Source organism: Entelurus aequoreus, linkage group LG01, assembly GCF_033978785.1.
Source record: "Entelurus aequoreus isolate RoL-2023_Sb linkage group LG01, RoL_Eaeq_v1.1, whole genome shotgun sequence".
NCBI lineage: Eukaryota > Metazoa > Chordata > Actinopteri > Syngnathiformes > Syngnathidae > Entelurus > Entelurus aequoreus.
In genome coordinates, this window is record NC_084731.1 from 71,885,360 (window position 1) to 71,904,765 (window position 19,406).

Consider the following 19,406-nt stretch of genomic DNA (forward strand, 5'->3'; position numbering starts at 1 on the left):
CCTACACCCCAGTCTACCGGGCACCACACCTTAGTTATAGGGGACTCCATCACCCGAAACATAAAGCTTAGCAAACCAGCCACAATAAAGTGTATCCCCGGGGCCAGAGCACCTGACATTGAAGCTAATCTTAGGGAGCTAACTCGCAACAGGCCTAGTAAACACGTACGACAGGCTAATCGCACCACTAATTATGCGAATATAGTTGTACACGTTGGCTCCAATGACACTAGAATGAGACAGTCAGAGATTACAAAGAGAAACATAGCCAGGACTTGTGATCTCGCCAGAAAGATGTCCAGGCATCGAGTAATTGTCTCTGGCCCCCTGCCTGCGAGAGGCAATGATGAGAGATATAGCAGATTAGTCTCGCTTAACAAGTGGTTGGCTAGCTACTGTAGGACGCAGGGACTAACGTTTATTGATAACTGGCCCTCTTTCTGGGGCAAACCAGGCTTGCTGATGAGAGACGGCCTTCACCCTAACCAGGAAGGCGCCATCATCCTGTCTAGAAACATAGACTACTATTTAAGTCTCACTTGACTGACTACACTAGAGCAAGCCCGGTCACAGGCAATTACAATGTCTGTTAGTCCGGGTGAGGAGTCAGTTAAGCTAGAACTAGCCAGCGCCAGGCTGGATAATCCATGTACGCATAGCAATTCTCTTAGAATAATACACAATTCACATAATGTTTTTTCTGTTGTGTCTGTGTCAGAGGTGGACATGCATTCTACTGAGGTGGCAAATTATGATATGTCCAGTCTATTGCAGCACCAAGCAAACAATCGGAAAATTCCCGTCATATCAATTCCTAGATATGGTCGAAACTATTTAAAGTGCACTACGCATAATAAACGCAACATTGTTAATATTGTCACTACGGATAATCTTAACAAAAACTCGTCAAAACAGCCCAATACCTATAATATGGGCTTTTTAAACATAAGATCATTGTCTCCCAAGGCGTTATTGGTTAATGAGGTCATTAGAGACAACAATCTTAACGTCATTGGTCTTAGCGAAACCTGGCTCAAACCGGACGAATTTTTTGCGCTCAATGAGGCATCTCCTCCTAACTATACGAATGCGCATGTTGCCCGCCCTCTTAAAAGGGGAGGGGGTGTCGCACTAATATACAATGAAAATTTCAACCTTACCCCTAACCTAAATAATAAATATAAATCGTTTGAGGTCTATGAGGTCTGTCACACCGCTACCTCTCGACCTGGCTGTTATCTACCGCCCCCCTGGGCCCTATTCGGACTTTATCAGTGAATTCTCAGAGTTCGTTGCTGATCTAGTGACGCACGCCGACAATATAATCATAATGGGGGACTTTAATATCCATATGAATACCCCATCGGACCCTCAGTGCGTGGCGCTCCAAACCATAATTGATAGCTGTGGTCTTACACAAATAATACATGAACCCACGCATCGCAACGGTAATACAATAGATCTAGTGCTTGTCAGGGGTGTCACCACCTCCAAAGTTATGATACTTCCATATACTAAAGTAATGTCCGATCATTACCTTATAAAATTTGAAGTTTTGACTCTTTGTCAACAAGCTAATAATAATAATAACTGCTATAGCGGCCGCAACATTAATGCTGCCACAACGATGACTCTTGCTGACCTACTGCCTTCGGTAATAGCACCATTCCCAAATTATGTCGGCTCTATTGATAAACTCACTAACAACTTTGACGATGCCTTGCGCGAAATTATTGATAGTATAGCACCGCTAAAGCAAAAAAGGGCCCCTAAAAGGCGCACCCCATGGTTTACAGAAGAAATTAGAGCTCATAAATTATCATGTAGAAAACTGGAACGCAAATGGCGCGCGACTAAACTTGAGGTTTTCCATCAAGCATGGAGTGATAGTTTAATAACTTATAAACGCATGCTTACCTTAGCTAAAGCTAAATACTACTCAAATCTCATCCGCCTCAACAAAAACGATCCTAAATTTCTGTTTAGTACAGTAGCATCGCTAACCCAACAAGGGACTCCTCCCAGTAGCTCCACCCACTCGGCAGATGATTTTATGAATTTCTTTAATAAGAAAATTGAACTCATTAGAAAGGAGATTAAAGACAACGCATCCCAGCTACAACTGGGCTCTATTAACACAAATACGACTGTATATACGACGGACACTGCCCTCCAAAATAGTCTCTCTATTTTTGATGAAATAACATTAGAGGAATTATTACAGCGTGTAAGTGGGATAAAACAAACAACATGTTTACTTGACCCACTTCCTGGGAAACTTATCAAGGAACTGTTTGTATTATTAGGTCCATCAGTGTTAAATATTATAAACTTATCACTTTCCTCCGGCACTGTTCCCCTAGCATTCAAAAAAGCGGTTATTCATCCTCTGCTCAAAAGACCTAACCTCGATCCTGACCTCATGGTAAACTACCGACCGGTCTCCCACCTTCCGTTTATTTCCAAAATTCTCGAAAAAACTGTTGCACAGCAGCTAAATGAACACTTAGTGACTAACAATCTCTGTGAACCTTTTCAATCCGGTTTCAGGGCAAATCACTCTACGGAGACAGCCCTCGCAAAAATGACTAATGATCTATTGCTAACGATGGATTCTGATGCGTCATCTATGTTGCTGCTTCTTGATCTTAGCGCCGCTTTCGATACCGTCGATCCTAATATTTTATTAGAGCGTATCAAAACACGTATTGGTATGTCAGACTTAGCCTTGTCTTGGTTTAACTCTTATCTTACTGACAGGATGCAGTGCGTCTCCCATAACAATGTGACCTCGGACTATGTCAAGGTAACGTGCGGAGTTCCCCAGGGTTCGGTTCTTGGCCCTGCACTCTTTAGTATTTACATGCTGCCGCTGGGTGACATCATACGCAAGTACGGTGTTAGCTTTCACTGTTATGCTGATGACACTCAACTCTACATGCCCCTAAAGCTGACCAACACGCCGGACTGTAGTCAGCTGGAGGCGTGTCTTAATGAAATTAAACAATGGATGTCCGCTAACTTTTTGCAACTCAACGCTAAGAAAACGGAAATGCTGATTATCGGTCCTGCTAGACACCAACATCTATTTAATAATACCACCTTAACATTTGACAACCAAACAATTAAACAAGGCGACTCGGTAAAGAATCTGGGTATTATCTTCGACCCAACTCTCTCGTTTGAGTCACACATTAAGAGTGTTACTAAAACGGCCTTCTTTCATCTCCGTAATATCGCTAAAATTCGTTCCATCTTGTCCACTAGCGACGCTGAGATCATTATTCATGCGTTCGTTACGTCTCGTCTCGATTACTGTAACGTATTATTTTCGGGCCTCCCTATGTCTAGCATTAAAAGATTACAGTTGGTACAAAATGCGGCTGCAAGGCTTTTGACAAAAACAAGAAAGTTTGATCATATTACGCCTATACTGGCTCACTTGCACTGGCTTCCTGTGCACTTAAGATGCGACTTTAAGGTTTTACTACTTACGTATAAAATATTACACGGTTTAGCTCCAGCCTATCTCGCCGATTGTATTGTACCATATGTCCCGACAAGAAATCTGCGTTCAAAGAACTCCGGCTTATTAGTGATTCCCAGAGCCAAAAAAAAAGTCTGCGGGCTATAGAGCGTTTTCTATTCGGGCTCCAGTACTCTGGAATGCCCTCCCGGTAACAGTTAGAGATGCTACCTCAGTAGAAGCATTTAAGTCCCATCTTAAAACTCATTTGTATAATCTAGCCTTTAAATAGACCCCCCCTTTTTTAGACCAGTTGATCTGCCGTTTCTTTTCTTCTCTCCTCTTCTCCCCTGTCCCTTGCGAGGGGGAGTTGCATAGGTCCGGTGGCCATGGATGAAGTGCTGGCTGTCCAGAGCCGGGACCCCGGGTGGACCACTAGCCTGTGCATCGGTTGGGGACATCTCTGCGCTGCTGACCCGTCTCCGCTCGGGATGGTTTCCTGTTGGCCCCGCTGTGGACTGGACTCCCGCTGATGTGTTGGATCCACTGTGGACTGGACTTTCACAATGTTATGTCAGACCCACTCGACATCCGTTGCTTTCGGTCTCCCCTAGAGGGGGGGGGTTACCCACATATGCGGTCCTCTCCAAGGTTTCTCATAGTCATTCACCGACGTCCCACTGGGGTGAGTTTTTCCTTGCCCGTATGTGGGCTCTGTACCGAGGATGTCGTTGTGGCTTGTACAGCCCTTTGAGACACTTGTGATTTAGGGCTATATAAATAAACATTGATTGATTGATTGATTGATTTTAACATCTCAACATATTTGGAACAAACTCTCTTTTCCAACAGTCATGGGGATGAAAAGAAGAAGAAAGTGTTGCATGTTGACCATCACTCACCTCAATGGCCTCTTTGATATTATTTTTGATGTCCTGGATTTTCTGCTTCTTCTCTCTGAAAAACAAGGGATGAATGCTAAATCTCTTACTTTTTCAACAATATGTCATGTCACTTCAGACTGGAATTGAACCTCTTGGAACATCAAACACTTATGAAAGACTTTCTCTAAGCAGTCTGGACTTTACTCAGGGATGGCTACTGAAAAGGTACTTTTTTGGCACAGACCCAATCCCGCCTGTTCTACCAGGCAGATTCACCTCAAGTTCCATTTGTATTAGTAACTCAAATGAATAGAAACACAATATACTTTCTGGTAAACAAATATTGTTCTCACTTCATAAGAACCAAACTATTATTATTTGTGTCTTTCAATATCTCCTTACAGTTTCATTTGTAAACCTTTTAGTTTGAAATCAATGCAAACTCTCTGATCACTTCCTTACAATATCCTACATTCTTCATATTTCTTACATCTCAACCAATGCTCTGCTGTGTGGCAAAAAGAGGCGTGTTTTTAAGGCCGTTCCCTCTTAAAAAAAATTGGGTTTTAGCGCAGGTGGTACTGTATTCTTACATGTTTGGCCAACTTCCCTGCCTATGAAATTAATGTGCAATCATTGAGATGTAAGAACAGCACACAGACATCTGCACTATTTCAACGCCAACGCAGCCACACCTTTGAAATAGCTTCTTTTTTTTTTTTTTTACATGAAAACACATTTAAGTGAAATATTTTGTCTGAATGGATTTACTGTATATAGTATATTATTTACACACTACTGGCCATAAGTTTGACATCTCAAATATCATACAAATGCTTTATTATCGTATTTTCCGGACTAAAAGGTGCACTTAAAATCCTTTTTTCCCTCAAAACTCGACCGTGTGCCTTATAACCCGGTGCGCCTTATGTACGGAATAATTCTGGTTTGCTTACCGACATCGAAGCAATTTAATTTGGTACATGGTGTAATGAAAAGTGTTACCAGTAGATGGAAGTCACACACATAAAAGGTATGTGTAGACTGCAATATGACTCAAGTAAGCAACACCAACATTTTATATGTTCCATTGAGAATATAGAACATTACGCTCAAAAATCTGTCAAAATGTTTTTAGTAGGACTTTGGTAAGCTATGAAGCCACACCGCTTGATGGATTATACTGTATAACTATGGTGTGTGTGTATAAGGACCGCAAGATGGCACCTATTAGCAGACATACTATCTGGAGTTTTGTTTTGCAATATTATGCAAAAGCAACTTTTCTTGCCTTCTGGTACCTGCTGATCTGTATTTGGGATCTGCATAAGTCCTGAAAATGTGCACGCGTCCGCCTTTGTAGTCGATGAGCTTCTTCTGTCTCTCTATCTTCTTGTTATGTGACATTCATCTTCCGCTGTTGCCATTTCTAATATAAAGTAGTGTAAAGTTCTAACTTACATCTGTCAGCAAACTCGCCATGAAAGCACTAAAACATACCAGTGTAGTGAGTATACATTATTCACCCAAGGAACTTTAGTTATTAGAGAGTTCCGGTCGAACGTTTTTTTCACGGGACACATTTCCGGCGTTGTTGTTGCACTAGTGAGCCACAGATGAGGAGATGCTGCTCCGTTATTGATTGGTAAAGTCTGAATGTCATTAAAACAGTTAGCTCCATCTTTTGACACTTCTTCCACTCCCGTCCTTACACGCTACACCACTACAATAAAGATGACGGTAAGAAGACACTGTCGAAGGTGAGCCACGTAAATAAGACCCGCCCACAAAACGGCGCATCCTGAAGCGACTGTCAGAAAGCAGTTTGAAGATGATCTGTAAAACATCATCTATGCAACATTTTGACCAAAGAACCATCATTACATGTTATATAGACCACAAGGAAGTCTTCTACATTTAGAAAAAAATCCTAATAAAATGACCCCTCCTCAGTCTTCCCGGTAAGGTCTATTCAGGTGTACTGGAGAGGAGGCTACGCCGGATAGTCGAACCTCGGATTCAGGAGGAACAGTTTGGTTTTCGTCCTGGTCGTGGAACTGTGGACCAGCTCTATACTCTCGGCAGGGTCCTTGAGGGTGCATGTGAGTTTGCCCAACCGGTTTACATGTGCATGGTGGACTTGGAGAAGGCATTCGACCGTGTACCCCGGGAAGTTCTGTGGGGAGTGCTCAGAGAGTATGGGTATCGGCCAAGGCTGCCCTTTGTCACCGATTCTGTTCATAACTTTTATGGACAGAATTTTTAGGCGCAGTCAGGGCGTTGAGGAGATCCGGTTTGGTGGCTGCAGGATTAGGTCTGTGCTTTTTGCAAATGATGTGGGTGGTCCTGATGGCTTCAACTGGCCAGGATCTTCAGCTCTCATTGGATCGGTTCGCAGCAGAGTGTGAAGCGACTGGGATGAGAATCAGCACCTACAAGTCCGAGTCCATGGTTCTCGCCCGGGAAAGGGTGCAGTGCCATCTCCGGGTTGGGGAGGAGATATTGCCCCAAGTGGAGGAGTTCAAGTACCTCAGAGTCTTGTTCACGAGTGAGGGAAGAGTGGATCGTGAGATCGGTGCGGCGTCTTCAGTAATGCGGACGCTGTATCGATCCGTTGTGGTGACGAAGGAGCTGAGCCGGAAGGCAAAGCTCTCAATTTACCGGTCGATCTACGTTCCCATCCTCACCTATGGTCATGAGCTTTGGGTTATGACCGAAAGGACAAGATCACGGGTACAAGATCTACGTTCCCATCCTCACCTATCGTCTTGAGCTTTGGGTTATGTCCGTAGGGGTGATGGATCTGATGGACACGGACATAACCCAAAGCTCATGACCATAGGTGAGGATGGGAAGGGTTATGACTGAAAGGACAAGATCACGGGTACAAGATCTACGTTCCCATCCTCACCTATGGTCATGAGCTTTGGGTTATGAGTGAAAGGACAAGATCACGGGTACAAGCATCCGAAATGAGTTTCCTCCGTCGGGTGGCAGGGCTCTCCCTTAGAGATAGTGGGAGAAGCTCTGTCATCTGGGAGGAGCTCAAAGTAAAGCTGCTGCTCCTCCACATGGAGAGGAGCCAGATGAGGTGGTTCGGGCATCTGGTCAGGATGTCACCCGAACGCCTCCCTAGGGAGGTGTTTAGGGCACGTCCGACCGGTAGGAGGCCACGGAGGAAGACCCAGGACACGTTGGGAAGACTATGTCTCCCGGGTGGCCTGGGAACGCCTCGGGATCCCCTGGGAGGAGCTGGACAAAGTGGCTGGGGAGAGGGAAGTCTGGGCTACCCTGCTTAGGCTGCTGCCCCCACGACGCAACCTCGGATAAGCGGAAGAAGATGGATGGATGGCCCCTTTAATGTGCCTTATAATCCGGTGCGCCTTATAAATGAAAAAAGACCTGCTCAGTGGCCTAGTGGTTAGAGTGTCCGCCCTGAGATTGGTACGTCGTGAGTTCAAACCCCAGCTGAGTCATACCAAAGACTATACAAATGGGAGCCATTAACTCCCTGCTTGGCACTTGGCATCAACGGTTGGAATTGGGGGTTAAGTCATCAAAAAAAAATTCCCGGGCGCGGCCACTGCTGCTGATCACTGCTCCCCTCATCTCCCAGGGGGTGAGGGTGATGGGTAAAATGCAAAGGATAATATCACCACACCTAGTGTGTGTGTGTGACTATCATTGGTACTTTAACATTTAACTAGACCCGCTCATCAGCAGTGTGCCTTATAAGCCTTATGGTTGGGAAAATACGGTAAGTAAAATATTTTGTCTGAATGGATTTACTGTATATAGCATATTATTTACGCACTACTAGCCGTAAATTCAACATCTCAAATATCATAAAAATGCTTTATTAAAACAAAAAAAAAGCTGTAGTGATACAGAGTTGACAGTGAGCAACAATTGAGGAGAAATATATTCCAAGTGAATTCATGCATTTCTTCATCAAGCATGAGTAAACTACCCTAAACCTTTTGACGTTGCTACCGACAATAACGTCTTAACTTTACACCGTGTGCGTTTTCCAACCTCCGATTGGACGTCATGTTGTCCCCGTGCGTGTGTGCTTTTCTCCGGGTACTCCAACTGACTCAACAAGATTCATGTTAGCTTCATTGGAGACTGTAAATTGTCCATAGATGTGCCCTGCTAGTTTGAGTTAGCTTGTCAATGGGATAGTCCATTGTATGGTAGCATTAAGCTTAGCCGCATTAGATCCGACCATCATCCTGGATAGACTTAGACATTAAACTTAGAAAAACTTTATTGATCCACAACGGAAATTGTTCTAATATAATATAATAATAATAATAATAATAATAAGTGTTGTTGCTTTTTTTTTTAGTTTATTCCAAACTATATTATGAATTTAAACATGTATGTGCTTAGTTTTACAGTGAAGATATCAACAAAACAGCAGGTTATTTCTTTCATCTCTAATTCAAAGTACATAGTTGTAAATTCCAACATTGAGAGAGAGCAGAATCACGTGTGTTGGATTGTACAATAAAAAGCGACAATTGAGCAAAGAAAGTCAAATTCCTTGTGTTAAACTTTCTTGTCCAGTAAAGCTGATGATAAAATAACAAGAAATAACCTATAACTAAGAAGAAATAACCTATAACTAGGCAGCACGGCGGCAGAGGGGTTAGTGTGTCTGCCTCACAATACGAAGGTCCTGAGTAGTCGTGAGTTCAATCCCAGGCTCGGGATCTTTCTGTGTGGAGTTTGCATGTCCTCCCCGTGACTGCGTGGGTTCCCTCCGGGTACTACGGCTTCCTCCCACCTCCAAAGACATGCACCTGGGGATACGTTGATTGGCAACACTAAATTGGCCCTAGTGTGTGAATGTGAGTGTGAATGTTGTCTTTCTATCTGTGTTGGCCCTGTGATGAGGTGGCGACTTGTCCAGGGTGTACCCCGCCTTCCGCCCGATTGTAGCTGAGATAGGCTCCAGAGCCCCCCGCGACCCCGAAGGGAATAAGCGGTAGAAAATGGATGGATGGATTGGAACCTATAACTAATAACACATACGGTAAATTCCGGACTATAAGCCGCTACTTTTTTCCAACGCTTTGAACCTTGCAATTTGTGGATTTTCCTTTGCTGACGGATATAATGCAAATGGTTCTCAAAAAAACCCAAAAAACAAGCAAACACGCTTTTTTTTGCTGTAGCGCCATCTTTTGAACGGGTTCGCTCACTGTAAGTGCTGAATGTCCTTCCTTTCAACCAGACGCGCAAGTGCCATTCCGTCTTCTTGTCGTCCATAGCGTTTCTACTCCTATTGGATCTCCATTTGTCACTCCAAGCAACGTTTGTAAGTTTTACAACATAACTAAAACAATTCTTACTTCCTAAAGCGTCCCATGTGTGATGTCTGTAGGAGTGTGTTCATGCATATTTGTACGAGCTATCGTAATGTCATCAATGTTAGCATTAACTAGTATGCTAACATTTTTATACGTGTCTGTGTCAGTACAAAAATAATGTCATTGTAAGTTAATAATACGGTTTCACGTTCACATCAGTAAATTCACCAATACGTCACCGTGGAGTTATTGAATCTGTTTAGCTGATTGGAGAGCTAGCTTGGAGTGGACCACTCCTCCTATTGAGTGTCTTTAGCTGATTGGAGAGCTAGCTTGCGCAGCTAGTAGGTTTATGACGATGACTTCTGTTTTGTTTGATCAGCCGTTTTACTGCCGTGTTACAGACATCGTTTGAAAACAATTAAGGTATGTGAATAAACATTTATAAAATATTTCTGTGTAAATAACTCATTTGACAAAGTGTAACGGTGCGGCTAATATATGGAAAATACATATTTGTTTTCTGCGATTGAGTGGGTGCGGCTTGTAAACCGGTGCGCACTATAGTCCGGAAAATACGGTAGCTTACAAAAATAAATTTCATTTATTTCATTTTAGAGGGATTCAGCCTATCCATCATCAAATTCAAGATGACTTTTAACACGTGGCAAAGTTGCCACTACCCTCATGGCTTTGAAAATACACACACTGAAAAAGATTGTGACGATATCTTTCACTGCCGGACAAGAAACTATTCACTCTGATTTTCTGTGAGAAAAATATTGAAGCGCTTCACCCCAAACGTGAAAATACGACATTCACATTTTCAGGAACTTTTAATCCGCCGTGGAAAATGTGGAAGCGGGAAAACGGAGCATCTTAATGCGAGCAAAGCGCTCATAACACAGCAGACACTGTCCACAACTACACCGTTTCCGGCGCCATTTCCAGTCGGCACAAAGGGTTTCCGAAGTTACGCTAAGTCAGGCGTGTTCAAACTTTACCTGAGGGCTGCATATGTCAAAATCAAAAGCAACTTTGATACATTTTGCACATTAAAGAAGCAAAAAGTAATCTAGTGTAGGTCATACTGGACATCAGCGACGAGGGATGGGTACCAAATTCAGTGCTTTTGTAGGCACAGGGCTCCAATTTAACCACGGCAACTGTGGCGAAAGCTGCGACCGCCCTGGTCATTTGCCGTAATGTCCTAAACAATTGACCAACATCTATGGCAAAAACATGCCGTGACTGCCCTTGACTTTTTACTTGTTAACGGACTTGTCTTTGATGTAACAATAAACGGTGTAATGATCCGCGATAAAATTCCAGACGGTTAGTAATACTGTCTAATTTTTTTAAATACAGAAGAAAAGTCATTTATTAATGCATTTTAGGCAACAGGAAGTCAGGTGCATGCGCACTAGTGTCGTTTTATACGACATATTTCTGCTCAAACTCTTAATGGATCTTTCCCGATACAGTATCTACATGTACATAACTTAAAAAATAAATATGTTGTCCCGGTATCAAAATTATTTTGATACTTTTCAGTACTTTTCTAAATAAAGGGGACCACAAAACAATTGCATTATTGGTTTTATTTTAACAAAAAATCTTAGGGTACATTAAACATATGTTTATTATTGCAAGTTTGTCCTTAAATAAAATAGTGAACATACTAAACAACTTGTCTTTTAGTAGCAAGTAAACAAAGAAAGACTCCTAATTAGTCTGCTGACGTATGCAGTAACATATTGTGTGGGATGAATGATAATATGGATGAACTCTAATACTGTAATAGATGGAAAGCCTTTCTTTTGGAAAAATATGTTTGAAAGAGGAATCATTTTTGTCAATGACATTATCAATGAGAATGGTAAAATTATGAAATATGATGAATTTAGAACTATGTATGGTGATGCTTGTTCAAGCTTTTCATTTAATCAACTAACTGGAGTCATTGGGAAAAGATGGAAACAAATAATTAATTATGGAACTACTAAATTATTAGTTTGTAAACCCCTAATAAGAAATTGTAGTTGGCAAAAAGGAACTAAAATAAATAGAAAAATATATAATTTTTATCTAATAAAGAAATCTTTGAAGGCTGCCTCATACAACACATATGGAAAATGGGAGGACTTTTTTGACTGCCCGTTGCCATGGGATGCCATATTCAAATTAATCTACAAAACTACTATCGATGTGCAAAATCGTTATTTTCAAATTAAAATTATTTATAACTTCCTACCCACGGGAAAAATGTTAAAACTATGGAATATGACAGAGTCAGATGATTGCCGATTTTGATGTCAGGAGCCTGAATCCACCCTAAATTTGTTTTGGTATTGTCCTATTGTGTCTTCGTTTTGGGTGGAAGTTGAAGAAATGTGTTTAAAGTAGGGCTGGGCGATAAAACAATAACAATATATATCGCGATAGACATGTGATCAATATCAATAGAAAATGGGGTCGATAGAACGTTCGATAATTTCACTGAGTTCTGTTAGAAAAAAATAGGAAGAAAGGCAGAGCCGGAACCGCACGGCATTCTGGGGGGTGTAGGCAGAGGAAGGGCTCTGGCCTCTCGACCTATCACGGCCGAGCCTGAACCGCAAGGCATTCTGGGAAATGCTAACAGGAAAAAAAGAAAAAAAAGCAACAACGGCTAGCTGACGACGAGGAGTGAAACGAAACGGGAATATGAGTGCGGCAGCACGAGAGGAAATTGTAAATAAAAAAGGAAACGTCACGTCACCAGTTTGGCAGTATTTTGGATTTTTTAAAATCCGATACGAATCAGAGTAATACTGTCTGCAAACTTTGCAAGGTCGTCGTCCCGACCAAGTCTGGGAACACGACAAACTTATTTTAGCACCTGAGCCGCTCTCACCCGCTGGAGTACAGCAGTATCAAACAGCCACAACCATCTACATCAGCCGGTGCAAGTGGAACAGCACCGAAGCGGCAACAACAGACCACCATCGTCTCGATGGTGGTCTGTTGGTGCCGCAGACAGTATTACTCGGCAGCAGTGCCATACGACAAAAATTCAAAACGTTATAAAGAAATAATGGATGCAGTGGTGTATCAATTAGCGAAGGACATGCTAGCGCTCAGCATAGTTGAGAAGTCTGGGTACAAGAATCTCATATACGTGCTCGACCCCCGTTATGTCCTACCTGGCCGAAAGCACTTTTCCAAGACAGCTATTCCTAAGCTTTACACAATGTGCAGGGAATCCGTGGAAAAGGAGATACTGAAGTTGGTTTGATTTTTCCATAAATGACTGAAGAGGGTAACAGGTTTGTTTTGTCACAGATGTTCAGACGCAAGTTTATTCCGATGTTTACAATATTCTGCAAGACATGTTTGTTTCTGCTTGCTTAATGTGACAGTTATTTATTTGCATATATTGTTACCAATATGGCTTTAAAGCCTGAGTTGTACACTACTAATTTCTTAATTACAATACTTTGCACATTTTGTTGGATTAAGCATTTATTTAATGTCAATATTTGCACATCGACCAGTATTTTCATTTATCTGACTGTTTTTCATAATGCTGACCTCGTTCTAAAGGTTAAAGGTTATATTTAAAATAAAAGTATTTAAATTTAGCCTTTTTTCTCCTGGTCTTTATTTAGAATAGTTTTTTGTTTTTTTATCAATAATTATCGATATCGACTGATATGAAACACTTATATCGTGATACATTTTTTAGTCATATCGCCCAGCCCTAGTTTAAAGATTGGTTTGTTTATGAAGCTTGATGTGGTTTCTGTTATTTTAGGAGAGTTCATTGACAGTCATGATTTAGTTAATTTAATTATATTACTCTGTAAAATGTTTATTTTTAAGGCCAAAAACAGATATTCACTTAGTATTTCTTTCTTTAAAACATTCATTCAGTATTTTTTTACTTCAGAAAGTTCAGGGTTTCCCACACATTCATTTATTTGTGGCGACCCGCCACTAAAGAATTACGTCCGCCACGACTCGGATTTTCTTAATTTTTATTTTCGGGATTTGAATGCATTTATTTTGAAAGGACAGCTGGAGAGAGACGGGGGAGGGGGGAGAGAGGGTGAGAGGGGGGATTGACGTGGAGCAAAGCGACTGTCAGGTGGGATCGAACTGGGTCGCCGCAGCGGGTGCTCTACCAGGTGAGATAGGTTATCGCTGCATCGCTCGCGGCTCGTCATATATTTAACGTTAATCCGCGATTTCACCGAGCGTTTCACTGACGGTGAGCAGCCTGACGCTGCTTCATTAACACCGCCGCTCGCTGTTTGACTCGGGGGCCGGGGCAGACGCACGCAGTAACGGTCACCTGTTACCATACCGACGAGCTAACGTGTCCAGGTTATAACCCTGTTGTCAATAAACACACGTAGAGACGGTGCTTCAGATACTAATACTAATTTGATACTGTAGTAGTTATCTTTTGTGTATTCATAATGTAAAATGGATGGATGGATGGACGTTTAAAACAAAACTGTTATTATTAATTAGTAAGTATACATTTTTTGAGCCTTTTTAGAGAAAATCATATCATTGTAGTAAATTATGCAAATTACTCCATGATGTCATGGTGACCACGCCCATAGCCACGCCCCCACCACCACAGGTATCTTGGCAGTTTATGGGAAACACTGAAGTTACATGGTTGAAAACGATAATGATGCCAAAAAACATAAAAAAAAGATGGGAAGTCCTAAAAGGCTTATTTTGAAAATGTAATTTTGTTTATATATGATATGCAATCTGTTGTTGTATTCCCTATTTTAAGTGTACAAAAATGAAGGTGTGAGTTGCTGAGTCCGACTTGGATGTGATCTGGACTGTACATGGGTGCTTAATTTGAAAATGTATTTTTGTTTGTGGATTGTATTCAACCTGTTGTGTTCCCTGGTTTTCAGTGTACATGGGTGAAGGTGTGTGTTGCTGAGCCCGATCTGGACATAATCTGAACTGGACCCGGTTTTAAGAACCCTTTTGAACAATCTGATTTCATTGACAACCTGGTCTGGTGAAGTTAAGGTCCTTTATTTTTTTTAAATTATTTTAGATAAGATAGAATAATAGAAATAAATTTAAAAAAAATAATTTTTCTTGAATAAAAAAGAAAGTAAAACAATATAAAAACAATTACATAAAAAATAGTAATTAATGAAAATGTGAGTGGACCAGCAGCACACACAATCAGGTGTACTTTAAGGACTGTAACCCTTGCAGACTATATTATTCTATATTGTAGGAACCAGAAGTTTTTAATAACGGAAAGAGACAGCCCTTTTTGTGTAAATGAGTGTTTATTGGTGGAGGGAGCGGTACTATACTAATACCATTATACCGTACAGCCATAATATATATATATATATATATATATATATATATATATATATATATATATATATATATATATATATATATATATATATATATACACAAACACACACATGCATGCTTTGGAGCCCCTGCCTGGAAAGAAAATAATGTTTGCCTTGGTGCCCTAAAAATATGAGCCTTCCTTTAAAGAAACACTTGCCTTGACCATAAAAAGTAAAAAGGTACTGCTGGCTATGGATTGACGTGAAATCAAATGCCATATTTTGACACCGTCCATGTTAAGACTTTTCACGTCCGGTGGCAGACTAATAACCAGCTGACGTAAACACTCAAGCAGCACTCAGACAAACTCCCTAAGGTCTAAGTCATGCTGCAGTTTTTAACCCCAACAAATGCTGGGGAGAAAACGCTCGAACGTAAAGTAAGTCTTTGAAAATGCCCTAGCTTTATGCTAATTTACATTGTATTTGCCATAGACAGGCTATTATTAGCGTTAGCGATTTTCATGGCGATTTCAACACCTCCAAATTTGGTAACAAAAATTACGACTAAGATGAATGTTACAATCCAACAGTTGGTATTGTAATAAGTAGTTTACAGTATAAACATTTTGTAGAGCGCAACATTCAACATTCAGCTTCCTGGAAGAATCTACTTCCCTGTTCAACAACATACTATAGATAGCATATACAGTACTGCCATCAATGATTGCAATTAGAAATGCTTCATGTATCAGAAGATGTTCTGTTTAAATGAAGCCAATAATGAAATTTTTTGTGGTCCCATTTATTTTGAAAGGTATTTTAAAAGTATTGAACAGTATTTGGCTACCGGGACAACACTAGAACACTTTGATGAAGCCAATAATGACATTTTTTGTGGTCCCATTTATTTTGAAAGGTATTTTAAAAGTATTGAACAGTATTTGGCTACCGGGACAACACTAGAACACTTTGATGTGTGTGTAGCTTTATTGCTAATAGGGTTGTACGGTATACCGGTACTAGTAAAGTATTGCAGTACTAATGAATCAAAAACGGTACTATACTCTGTTTGAGAAGTACCGGTTCCCAGTGTTTAAAAAAAAAAAAGAAGTTTAACGGGCATGACGTTGCGTTGTCACGTCATACGGAGTACTTGCAAGCAGACACAGTGTGTAGACAGAAAAGGGAGAATGGACGCATTTTGGTGTAAAAAGTAAAGATAATAACACCGAGACACCCTCAGGGAGAGGTGCTTTAAGACATGGCTAGCTAGCATCTATCATCCATCCGCAGTCGGCAGTGTTTTAGCTACTTTAAAATCACTAATCCTGGCCTCCATGGTGACAAATTAAGTTTCTTACAAGTATCAATATCACTGGAGGACAAGGAATAGCTAAACATGCTTCACTACACACCGTAGGAGGATACAATAGCTCACCACCGGCGTCACAATGTAAACAAACACCATTGGTGGATCTACACCTAACATCCACTGTAATGATACCAAGTACAAGAGCGTATCTAGTCGATACTACTATGATTACACCATTATTTGTTATCGTCACAAAATATTTTTTTCCTTTTTTTAAACTTCATATTATGTTTATAAATTCAGTAAATACGTCCCTGGACACACGAGGACTTTGAATATGACCAATGTATGATCCTGTAACGACTTGGTATCGGATCGATACCTAAATGTGTGGTATCATCCAAAACTAATGTAAAGTATCAAAGAAGAGAAGAATAAGTGATTATTACATTTGAACAGAAGTGTAGATAGAACATGTTAAAACAGAAAATAAGCAGATATTAAAAGTAAATGAACAAGTAGATTAATAATTAATTTTTACAGTCTGTCCCTCATAATGTAGACAAAATAATAGAATGATAAATGACACAATATGTTACTGCATACGTCAGCAGACTAATTAGGAGTCTTTGTTTGTTTACTTACTACTAAAAGAAAAGTTGTCTAGTATGTTCACTATTTTATTTAGGGACTAAATTACAATAATAAACATATATTTCATGTACACTAAGATTTTTTGTTACAATAAAAACAATAATGACATTTTTTGTGGTCTCCTTTATTTAGAAAAGTATTGAAATACATTTTGGTACCGGTACCAAAATATTGGTATGGGGAAAATCCTAATTGCTAATGAGCGCTTTGTCCTTGTGTGTCAGTAGCGGTGTTTCCCTTACTTTAGAAATGTGTAAAACCTAAACATCGCAATAAGAAACCGGTAATGGAAACAGCCGTATTTGGAAAAACCTCTTAAATATGGCTAAAACCTTTTTGCGCTCTCATGAGGTGTTTTTTCTACATTGCAGTTCTTCACAAAAGCATTATGTTTCACATTCACAGGGCACCTGAACACGGAACCAGCGCCACTGCAGGACAATGTGAAGGAAGTCTGTGATGGTCCTCAAGACACATGTTGAAAGAACCTTTGCCTACTATCACACTCACTCTGCATTGAAGCCGTTGACGTGGAGAATCCTCATCTGTTTCACGATTGTGCTCTTCCCGGACTCTCCGGCTCCTACAAAGGCAGAGACATGACAACACATAAGATTGTATTCAACTGCTGTCCGGGGGGCCAAATGCAGCTCAGGAAGGACTTTGTGCCGGCCCCCTCCAGTTTAGCTCGAAATTTGGGAAACAAACGTTTTTGCAGAAAAGTCCTAAAAAGACTAGAATGCCCCTAATGTATAGATAGAGCAGGGGGTCGTAACCTTTTCAACTACAGAGGGGCCCCACTCAAATATTGACTCAAATCATATCTGACTGACGTGTTTACAACCTTGTCAAATGCTTTGAGAGCGCGTGTTAACCACACGAGTTGTTGTGAACGACATCATGGATGTAACATCAATGTACAAACAATCATACACACACAACACATCTGTTTTGTTGTTGCAGTATGCAGATTGAACATAAACAACTGAGATACAGTATCCACATTGAACATAAAGTACTAAAATACAGTATTCACATTAAACATAAACAACTAAGATACATTATTCACATTGCACATAAACAACTAAGATACAGTATTCACATTGAACATAAACTACTAAGATACAGTATTCACATTGAACATAAACTACTAAGATAGAGTATTCACATTGAACATAAACAACTAAGATACAGTATTTGCATTAAACATAAACTACTAAGATACAGTATTCAGATTGAACATAAACAACTATGATACAGTATTCACATTGAACATAAACTACTAAGATACAGTATGCAGATTTAACATAAACAACTAAGATACAGTATTCACATTGAACATAAACTACTAAGATACAGTATTCACATTAAACATAAACTACTAAAATACAGTATTCACATTAAACATAAAGAATGTGTTTACACACAGTGAAGATATAAAGTCCACAGTGTGGAGTTCAAACAGACAGGAGTCTTTAGGGGGAAGTGACGTCACATGAACAGGAAGTGAATGGAAATGATCATTCAATAAAAAAATAATATCAAATGTTTACAAATTAAAATGTAAAGTAGGACTGGGCGATATGGCCTTTTTTTAATATCTAAATATTTGTAGGCCATGTCACGATACACGATATATATCTGGATATTTTGCCTCTCATTTGATTGATTTGATTCTCATTTAAAAAAAATGTATTTAAAAAAAAAAAAAGTATTTAAAAAAATATTTTATTTTAATTTTTATCTTTTAATTAATCAACCCAACAAAACAATACACAGCAATACCATAACAATGCAATCCAATTCCAAAACCAAACCCGACCCAGCAACACAGAACTGCAATAAACAGAGCAATTGAGAGGAGACACAAACACGACACAGAACAAACCAAAAGCAGTGAAACAAAAATGAATATTATCAACAACAGTAGCAATATTAGTTACAATTTCAACATAGCAGTGATTAAAAATCCCTCATTGACATTATCATTAGACATTTATAAATTTTTTTTAAAAAAGAACAATAGTGTCACAGTGGCTTACACTTGCATCGCATCTCATAAGCTTGACAACACACTGTGTCCAATATTTTCACAAAGATAAAATAAGTCATATTTTTGGTTCATTTAATAGTTAAAACAAATTAACATTATTGCAATCAGTTGATAAAACATTGTCCTTTACAATTATAAAAGCTTTTTACAAAAATCTACTACTCGGCTTGCATGTCAGCAGACTGGGGTAGATCCTGCTGAAATCCTATGTATTGAATGAATAGAGAATCGTTTTGAATCGGGCAAAAAATCGTTTTTGAATCGAGAATCGTGTTGAATTGAAAAAAAAAATCGATTTTGAATCGAATCGTGACCCCAAGAATCGATATTGAATCGAATCGTGGGACACCCAAAGATTCACAGCCCTAATATATATATAT

General features: G+C 40.0%; 1 protein-coding gene across 1 annotated transcript in view; it reads right to left on the minus strand.

Moving 5' to 3' along the window:
* The window catches only part of gnas (GNAS complex locus), a 63,437-nt gene that overhangs the window by 31,899 nt on the left and 12,132 nt on the right, over positions 1-19,406 (minus strand). The window contains exons 2-3 of the mRNA XM_062057613.1: positions 17,484-17,556; positions 4,369-4,423 (exon numbers count right to left, since the gene is read on the minus strand). Of these exons, the coding sequence (XP_061913597.1) occupies positions 4,369-4,423; positions 17,484-17,556 (128 nt within the window). The remainder of the gene's footprint in view (positions 1-4,368; positions 4,424-17,483; positions 17,557-19,406) is intronic.